The sequence below is a fragment of the Branchiostoma floridae genome, chromosome 9 (genome assembly GCF_000003815.2).
Source record: "Branchiostoma floridae strain S238N-H82 chromosome 9, Bfl_VNyyK, whole genome shotgun sequence".
NCBI lineage: Eukaryota > Metazoa > Chordata > Leptocardii > Amphioxiformes > Branchiostomatidae > Branchiostoma > Branchiostoma floridae.
Window position 1 is genome coordinate 11,729,646 of NC_049987.1, and position 10,016 is coordinate 11,739,661.

At 41.4% G+C, this 10,016-nt stretch overlaps 1 protein-coding gene across 1 annotated transcript in view; it reads right to left on the reverse strand.

Moving 5' to 3' along the window:
* The window catches only part of LOC118423589, an 8,225-nt gene extending 914 nt beyond the window's left edge, over nucleotides 1-7,311 (reverse strand). The window contains exons 1-3 of the mRNA XM_035831803.1: nucleotides 6,912-7,311; nucleotides 4,830-4,905; nucleotides 1-977 (exon numbers count right to left, since the gene is read on the reverse strand). The exon at nucleotides 1-977 is cut by the window's left edge and continues 2 nt beyond it. Of these exons, the coding sequence (XP_035687696.1) occupies nucleotides 1-969 (969 nt within the window). The 5' untranslated portion in view covers nucleotides 970-977; nucleotides 4,830-4,905; nucleotides 6,912-7,311. The remainder of the gene's footprint in view (nucleotides 978-4,829; nucleotides 4,906-6,911) is intronic.
* Between the last annotated feature and the right edge of the window lie 2,705 nt (nucleotides 7,312-10,016).

Genomic DNA, 10,016 nt, shown 5'->3' on the forward strand with positions numbered 1-10,016 from the left:
CCAATGCACCCCGGACGGAGGTAGATCCTTTGTGAGAAATGCCTGTACTTTTTGCCTAATGACGCCTTGTACATTCCACCATTTTCTAGTTTTCAACAATTTTGTGCTGATCTCTTCCCGTACCGGCCATGTCCTCTTCACAGCCGACTGCTGCGACATCTGCACAGTCTTCAGAACCTGGAATGACCGACAACGTCTTGTGTTCTGCTGCATGTTCTTTGTAAGACAGCGAGACATCGTGAGGGAACCTGGGGTGCGATGTCCACTTCTATCCAACGGCATGGTGTTACTTCTGGACCGTCGTCTGAAACCGTCCTCGCCTTCAAACGTCGACGTCCTACTCAGTGGAACACACGTTCGGGCCCTTCTACGGCCTCCCTGGTCAATGCTTTCTCTGCCATGCGTAACGTCCTCGAGGTTTGTCCGAACTCGGCCGAGCCATCCGTTTTTGACGCTGCTGCATCTCCGCATATCTACTAGGGCACCAGAGTTCTGTCTCTCCATCCGTCCTTCCAAAGCATGATGGGTATGCCCGCCATGATTATTGTGCGACGCACGCTTGTTCAAAATAGATGTACTTTGATATTGAGGTGATTCTTCCGCGCCATTTCTACCAGAATCAGTCTGTTGCCACGCAACAGTCGCAATCGGTCTCTTGATCTGTGATACGTCATTGGTGTTTTTACCTTTCTGGGAAGGTACACCTTCATCATCAACATGGCGCGGAGATCCCGGATGTTGGCCACTCCTGGACAAGCTGAGTGGAGGAGGCATCTGTCTCAGTAGCTGACGGACTTTGTTTGTCTCATAAGTCAAGACGTTAAAACGGATTTGTTGCTCTCGTCTTAGATGATCCAGTCTGGTTTTAAGGAGTCTTTCCTCTATGTGGTTCTTGATGCCGGCCCGGGAGTCGAAGTCAAACGACTCGTCCCTCTGCATGCCACGTGACCCCGGTTTCCTTGGCAACATGACTACACCTAATGCGGGCAGAACACGAGTTAGTGCGATTTAGCAAAACATGCAACAAGATAAGTATTCGTGAATAATTTCATCAGCTTCAATGGAGAATCATTGGATAACAAGATTCTTTATTCTTATTCGCGACCACAAATAATAATAATCACCACAAATGCAAGAGCCGACGTTTCGGTGGCCTTATGTTACATGCCAATAAATGACTGGTTGTACTTCTCACTGTCGCTAGATGTCGCTGATGCACAGTTACAATGTGGTCGACTTGTCCCAAACGCAAAGTAGGTATTTTCACCAACAAATAACGAGGGACTAAACAATTAACATGCATTGGCATAATACCGGTAGTAAGACTTATACCGGTAGATTCAAAATACTGGAACTTAAAGAGATCTACACATGCAACAATAGTTATTTCTGAGCTGTGCACACTTCAGACATCTAGGTGTCCAATACATCATTTACAAAGCATCGATAACAATGCATTCGAAGACAACAAGGCCAAAAGTTTTCAGTATCTTTTTCGGGGTAGGCAGCTCGTCGTGGGACGAACACACTGTCACATTCATTGCCAAATTTATAGATCATAATTACACATGCTCACGGCACAAGACGAACATGATTCAACAACAATCTTGAATTTCTGTTGGTGACCTACAACTCATGTAAAAGTGTGAAGAACCGTTGCATAATAGCCCGGATCTATGACTGAATGGGCAAAATTGAACGTACGCAGCCATTTTCCCGCCATTTTTATATCTACGCTAGCAGTGAAGTGTTACGTCATAGCGGTTGTGACGGACAGAAGTTAAATGAAAATTCTTGACAGTATACGTCCGTTTTCTCATGACATTTTGTATGCTCATGCAGGTTTATGTTTTATGCATTTACTGACAGAAAAGGAAGGAACATCAGAGGATGTATAATTGTACATAGCGGCAGTTAATTGTGCCGTGTTTCTTCCTACCGGTATTTTTTTACTGGCCCCCTCCCAACCACGCGCCCGTTCGCCGTGTAATTCCGCGGCGTGTTACAATTACAATATTATGCTTTTAGCAGGACAAGAGTGGCAGAAAAGTTACACAGAAGAAGTGGCAAGGGTAACCTATAACAGCAACATGTAACTGGAGAAAATGATGCGTTGACAATGTGTCAAATCAGTATGGCTAGAGAAATCGTCGTAAACTTACCGGTGTGACAGCGGGGGGCGAGATCACTAGCGTTTTCGCCCCCCTTTAGCGTTTTCGCCCCCCCCCCCCCAAGAGCAGCTGGCTACTACATATTACAGGTGCGCTACCTGGTACTATACTGCACCTGGGGAGTAACGTATATGGTGTGTTACCTGGTACCTATATGGCACCTTATTACCGTACCGTAAGATGTCATACCTCGAAAGTCGATACTATATTGTTCGGTGCAAACATGACATTGAAATGAAAAAGACAATTTTTGCAGCTGAGGTGGCATAAAAACAGTGCTACTGCGAACGTATAAATCAACACCGTCTATGGTACGGAATACGTCAGCTATATGTTTTCAATTTGTCACAGTGTTTTCTTTCTTGTGCTGGAAACATTTCCAAAGCGCTAACAAAAACACACGTGAATAATAGTTTCTCATTATAAACACTATCTACGCGCAAGTTGATATAGCTGTTGCTAAATGCTACACAAACACTGGTAAAGTACCTGTCTTAAGAAACACGGGTAAATGCATCAGTTCCTAAATACTAGAAAACACGGTCATGTTGGAGGTGAAGATATCCCCTGGCCAGGTGCATATACCAAAATGTGCGTTATTGTAATTAATACCTAATATTTGCATAATTAATAAAGACATTACATAGTTCTTTTGTGGTCACTTCATGGTAGAGACTTCATATTGGAGATATATAGGTTGCTTGAGGACAGGTGAATACAATGAAATACATCTTATGTCAAGACTCAGGTATATGCAATAATGGGAATACAAGGGACCAAACCCTCCTTGTCTGAAACAAGTTCAACTATCTTATTACCATGTAATTACGTTAATATTGATACTATGAATGGAGTTTTGTATCAAACTCGTGTACTTATATCATTCTGAAACTACATTTTGTGATTTATACCAATCAACTTCTAAAATGTCATGTAAACCCGTTTTTTTGGGGGGGCGAAATCGCTAAAGGGGGGCGAGGTAGGGGGGCGAGATCACTAGCCGGGGAGGGCGAGATCGCTAGTGATTTCGCCCCCGGGGGGGCGAGATCGCTGTCACACCGGTATTATGATAATAGATGCTACTTCTTAAGAATGCGGTGCAAAGCAATTTAATGTGGAAAAACCCTCAAGAAAACATCGGCAAATGCAAACACACGAATGGACACTGTCTCTAACAAAACAAACATATGGCACTGTATCAGATATCATCAAGTTCGAGGCTTAGTTCATTTTTCAGTTTGTTTAAAATGGCACATATCGCTACCCTTTAAATTCGTACATTCAGGCAACTTTATATTTTCAATTAGCATTTGTTCATAAGTGTCTAAAGATCACGGATTAACGTTAACAGATTCATCCTCATTACGCCTGTAGCAGACAATCGTTTTCTAATCAAGAAAATTGACTTTTCCCATCAGCTAAATACCTACTCTCATAGGAGGTGATAATTGTGCTTTGATTGATGTGTAATTTGTCCATTAGCAGGTGGAATCCTTTTAGAACTAGCAAGAGGTTTCTGAGGAATCGGCGATTGGGATCCAGGTCAGACATGTCAATGATGAGATGACATTTAACGGTCCTAGAATTATTGTAAAATAGTTGATGCCACCCGTCTAATAGCACTTGTGTTTAATCAGTAATGTTTATGAACAGTGCAACGTCACGTTGTAATGACAACAACATACCTATAGGGCGCCTTTCATAGCAAACCAACCACAAAGCAAAAAGCAGCACTAGAGTTGGCTTCTTTTCTTAGTTGATTCGATAGTACATGTACGTATTTGATAACTCATCATGTTCAACAACGTTGGCTCAAATTGTATAACGCCTTTTTCTAATAATTGCTCATGTTTTAAACAATGTGATTATTAGTCATGGGTGCATGTCAATTTGGAGACTCATCATTCCAATTTTGAATTACGTGTACCTAAAAAGGGAGACGTCCAAAGTAAAACACTTGGCGCGTCGTTACTGACATCATAGCGAATCGTACACTTGCTTTGTTTACCACTAGCAGGGTTTACATGCAGGAAAACATATCTTATCTATGGAACATAACGGCAGTTTCCACTCACCTGGACCCGTGTGCTTCCATATGACTGTGACATTAGTCAATACATTATCAATGGGCTCAAACAGGAAGCTTGGTAGTATCATTTGTCACTTGCTGAAGTCACAGATCATTTGCAAACCTTACAGAATATCGAATTCAAACTGTCTTTGACATTTATGACAAGCCAGTATAAATAAAGCTAGGCAGGACAATATTGTTAGCTGACGTTGACTTAAACCAGATGTTCAATCTGCGTTTCATACAATCAATAACATAGGAATACTTGCAATTGCTTGTTGCTATTAAGATTGAATCTATTATCGTAAACCAAATATTTTTTGTCAGTATCATATTGAAGTACCAAAATGAAACCTTGTATCATAACAGAAAATACTTTATTACACCGCATACACAGAGATCCAGGCCCTGAATGTAGGGAAAAGCAATATCTATTTTTCATAAAATGCCTTTCTGACCGTTTTGCATCGGTAAAGAATAGTTCATATCAAGACATTTCTCTTCCTATTCCGCGACCTCTTTCATTACAGTCTATCTATATATAATATTAGGACCAAAAAAATAATAACAATAAATATGAATCATACCTTAGACAACATACATCAGTTACGAGAGAAGGTCGTGCCCGGATGTCCACATCTTTTCGACTGGTTCTGTCACTGCCTGTAAGGATAGAAGAATAGAGCTTAATCTCCTATCGCCCGGCTAATTCGATAATCTCCCTATAAACAGGTCATACAGCTTTGCCTCATCCGTGATTGACAGATGCACGGGACGACAATCTGATAAGCCGTTGAGTATAGATTGTTGGATAAAAGCAAAAGAATAAAAGGATAGATAGTTTGCAAAACAGTTGTATACTTTTATTAAGTTACAATAGTTAAATCTCGTGACTCCTCCGTACATTTTAGTTCAGATCTAGATGAACATGTGGATGCCTGTGCATGTTGGTATTGGTACTCTCAATGACGATGGTATATCCAAGTTTATCCCACTAGCATTCCAGAGGAGAAGGAGTTCACAAAAAGCGACAATGTGGGTAGGATTTATGTTTCCGGACAACTATTCTTCACCCATTGTAAGGTTCAGACAATGCCTCCGTGCAGAGCCGACCACAGCGGGTTTACCAGCCAGGCTGATTCTAATAGCCTTTGATCAGAATCTTGTATCGCCATGGAGACCAAGTCTCGCGGGATTCCGTTCCTCTCGCGAGTCTCACCTCGGGGATACGGAATACCGTGACTTTACTGACGGGACGTCACTGACATTTTGGCTCTTCCTATCAACGTTGAAGATGCGTAAAAAACAAATATATCGTGATCAAACCGAGTTGGGAAGGAAGAATAGGCTGGAAATCCCTTGGAAAAATCTTGGGTGAATGATTCAATAAAACCTGTATTATATATCAACCTCCTTTCACCCCACTCATACACACAGGCACACGCACATACGCACACACACACTTACACACACAATGTACGCAAACACACACTAACATGCTAACTTCAGAGGCAACAGTCAGGTATTGTTGAGAATATTGTAATTGAGCTGATTATCTTGAAATAAGAGCTGCTAATATTCATACCCTGCGGCAAGGGTCATAAGTTCACACCTTTAAATGCAAACAGCATTTACGAGTCAAACAGGCACTCGTTGCCGTGCTTTTTTACTTGTTTGTTTGTTTGTTTTGGCACAAAAGAGTGATCATACAGCCAGAAATTTGCGGAAAGAACTGAATGGTGGCAAAATTTGCCATTTTCACAAACATGATAAAGCTAAGGCTCCGTACGGTGTTAATGCCCTACAAGGGTAAAGGTCAACTCATCCCTTCCAGTTTACCATACCTAAACTTTATTTATTTGCTTTAAGACAAAATATGTCCATAGCAACATGTACATACATAAAACTAAAGGTGCTATAATTCAGGACCACAAGCCTACACCAGTCCTGTATGTTGTACAGGTCATAATAGGTGAAAATAGAACCCCTTAAAACTGTGGGTAATAAAGAAAGTATATCACACCTTTCTCAAGATAGCTTCTAGCCATTTCTTTAATCTGTTTAAAACACCCAAGAGTGCACTACAGGCCGTCCTGGTTCCTATCAAAATCATTAAAACGTCGTGCTAAGTCACTATACATCTACAAAAACACAAGGTATCCAAAATCAAACCTTATTTACATTGTGGTTATACATAGAGCATATGGGCTAAGTATACCAACAATGGTTTGGATATACTTAGTACTGTTTACTTTAGAGTTCAAAAGAACAGAATTTTCAACACAATGGTGTAAGGTTTATGAATATAAATCTTTGCTATGGATACAATATTAGTTTAGACCTATACTACAGAAAGTTAAAAAATTATTCTAACATCTTTGTGTGCAAATAATGGCGTTTAACTCTACAGTGTATCTTGTAATGTTTGTGGGAGGGGGGCACCGCAGAGCTTTATCTTGTAAATCACTATGCGTATCGTTCAATACCTTTTCTTTAATTCTTTCAATAAGAATTTTAGAATAAGTGATATCATCTAATCAGAATACTTCTTCTGTCTTTCTTTCTGTAAAACAACCAAGTGGTTGCTACGCAACGAAACTTATAGGGCTATACCCACAGAACAAGTCTGAAACCTGACTACAGGACTAATAGAATAACAAGTCACTTACCTACGGATCATCTATATCTGCACTGCCCAGCCAGGTGTGTGTTTGTGCAGGACACGGCAAGACGGTGACTACAATGTGGGACCAAATCCGATGATACTGTTTGTTAGTGTGATCGTTTACCGGTCAGGTGTTCACGAGGTTTGTTACCTACGCGGTGTAGCCCTAGGCAGGGACATACTGTACACATCCCGACCTGTCCAGAACACGTGTGTTTACTGATTTAAAACGCCGCCAGCAAGAATCCAAGCATGCCGATTGTTACATACTGTTGCTAATACTAATCACTAACACGGGCCGACTTCCCTCTGTTGTTCCCCGCAGATTTTGACTCGCCACGTAATCCCACACCCTGCCTTTGAATACGATAATCTGTCATGTTTTGTCATAAATAATCTCCAGTGGGATAAACAGTTATACTTCTTTCACGCCCATATGGGATAAACGCAACTTGCATTTGAAGGCATGGTGATGTCGGGTGTACGGTTTGACGATCACGTATACCACATTTGTTAATTGGGGATCAAGCTTTAATTATCCTGTATCAGAACCTTTTGTTTAACTTTTAAGTATAATCTCTCTCTCCCTCTCTCTCTCTCTCTCTCTCTCTCTCTCTCTCTCTCTCTCTCTCTCTCTCTCTCTCTCTCTCTCACACGCACGTTTTGCCAAAGGGAATCAATCATCACCAAAGCATCATTGTGCCATCTTACGGATTTTGTCAAAGGTACGCAAGACTGATTGATTCCGCCTGTACAGTCCATCAGCGCCGCCTAGTGATGACAAGTGGTACTTCAACCATAGATGCGACACATAAGTCCAAAAATGACGGTTTGTCACATCCATTAAATGGGATTAATATTTTACAGAGCGTGTGTACATGTGTTTGGTGTCTTTCCGGTTGTATACCTCCAGCTTATTATGTGCGATCGCGATGAAATGTGGTACGTGTATTTGTGTTGTTGACTTGACGGTGAAGTTTTATTTACAGGTGTGACAGCGATCTCGCCCCCCCGTGATCTCGCCCCCCCGGGGGCGAAATCACTAGCGATCTCGCCCCCCCGGGGCGAAATCACTAGCGATCTCGCCCTCCCCGGCTAGTGATCTCGCCCCCCTACCTCGCCCCCCTTTAGCGATTTCGCCCCCCCCCCAAAAAAAGGGTTTACATGACATTTTAGAAGTTGATTGGTATAAATCACAAAATGCAGTTTCAGAATGATATAAGTACACGAGTTTGATACATAACTCCATTCATAGTATCAATATTAACGTAATTACATGGTAATAAGATAGTTGAACTTGTTTCAGACAAGGAGGGTTGGGTCCCTTGTATTCCAATTATTGCATATACCTGAGTCTTGACATAAGATGTATTTCATTGTATTCACCTGTCCTCAAGCAACCTATATATCTCCAATATGAAGTCTCTACCATGAAGTGACCACAAAATAACTATGTAATGTCTTTATTAATTATGCAAATATTAGGTATTAATTAGAATAACGCACATTTTGGTACATGCACCTGGCCAAGGGATATCTTCACCTCCGACATGACTATTTTTTCTAGTATTTAGGAACTGATGCATTTACCCGTGTTTCTTAAGACTGGTACTTTACCAGTGTTTGTGTAGCATTTAGCAACAGCTATATCAACTTGCGCGTAGATAGTGTTTATAATGAGAAACTATTATTCACGTGTGTTTTTGTTAGCGCTTTGGAAATGTTTCCAGCACAAGAAAGAAAACACTGTGACAAATTGAAAACATATAGCTGACGTATTCCGTACCATAGACGGTGTTGATTTATACGTTCGCAGTAGCACTGTTTTTATGCCACCTCAGCTGCAAAAATTGTCTTTTTCATTTCAATGTTATGTTTGCACCGAACAATATAGTATCGACTTTCGAGGTATGACATCTTACGGTACGGTAATAAGGTGCCATATAAGCCCCGGTCACAAAGCGCGTACGATTCCTTGCGATTCCTTCCGATGCGCAGTATGAGCGCAGCGCGTCGTAAGTCGGGGGAGAATCGGAAGCAACGGTTTAAGTATATAAAGCCGTGGTCACAAAGCGCGTAGTGCATCGTACGATGCGGTCATAAGAGCGTGCCTGCGTCGATCGCAGTGAATCATAGTAAATCGGGGAGCGTCGTATGGCGAAAAATAGAGCTGAAATGGATTTTGAACATGTTCAAAATTTCGCTATCGTCGTAAGATTTTATTTGCCCCCATAGCAGACTTCATTATGGCAATTTTTGTCTACTGATGAGGTTATAGATTTATGAATTGTTAGCATGTTGTGATGGTTTCAGTTTTCCCTGGTATTGTGGATATTGACGAAAAGGGAAAATATATCAGTCGCAACTGCCACAGTCGCAACCAGAGAACAGCGCGCCCCGCACAGGTGATGCAGACAATTGTTTGATGGCTTCATGCACGTGAGTTTATAATTAGATCAAATCTAAGCTCTCGTCGGTCTTGGGTCAGTTTACCATAATCGTAATAACCATGGGGACAACTCGAACATAAAGGCAGGCTCCATGAGTCGGAAATATATATGATATAATGCTTATGATATGATTTTGTATGATGGCATCTTTTTGTTGATAGCATATCATGATACGATCTTCGAAAGAGCCTGACACGCAGAGCCGGCAAGCAGGCCGAGATAATCATACCAGTACTCACGCTTGATTTGAACTTTTCTTGTAATGCTCTTGTTGTCATGGTCTCTTTTAATTTATTTTTAAAGTTAAATATATTATAGGAAGGTATTCAACAGCTTAGTCCACATTTTGTTGGTTAAAGAAGCACAAAAGCGGCCATGCGGCTATTCAAAAGAGACACAAGTGAAAAATCGTACGACGCTGGAAAAATTTTGAACACCATCCGATGCGTTGCGATGGCTGATTTTGCTTACGATTTTGCTGCGATTTACTGCGCTCATCGTACGATATGCGGAATATACCATCGCAAGAAATCGTACGCGCTTTGTGACCGGGGCTATAGGTACCAGGTAACACACCATATACATTACTCCCCAGTTGCAGTATAGTGCCAGGTAGCGCACCTGTAATATGTAGTAACCAGCTGCTTTGGGGGGGGGGG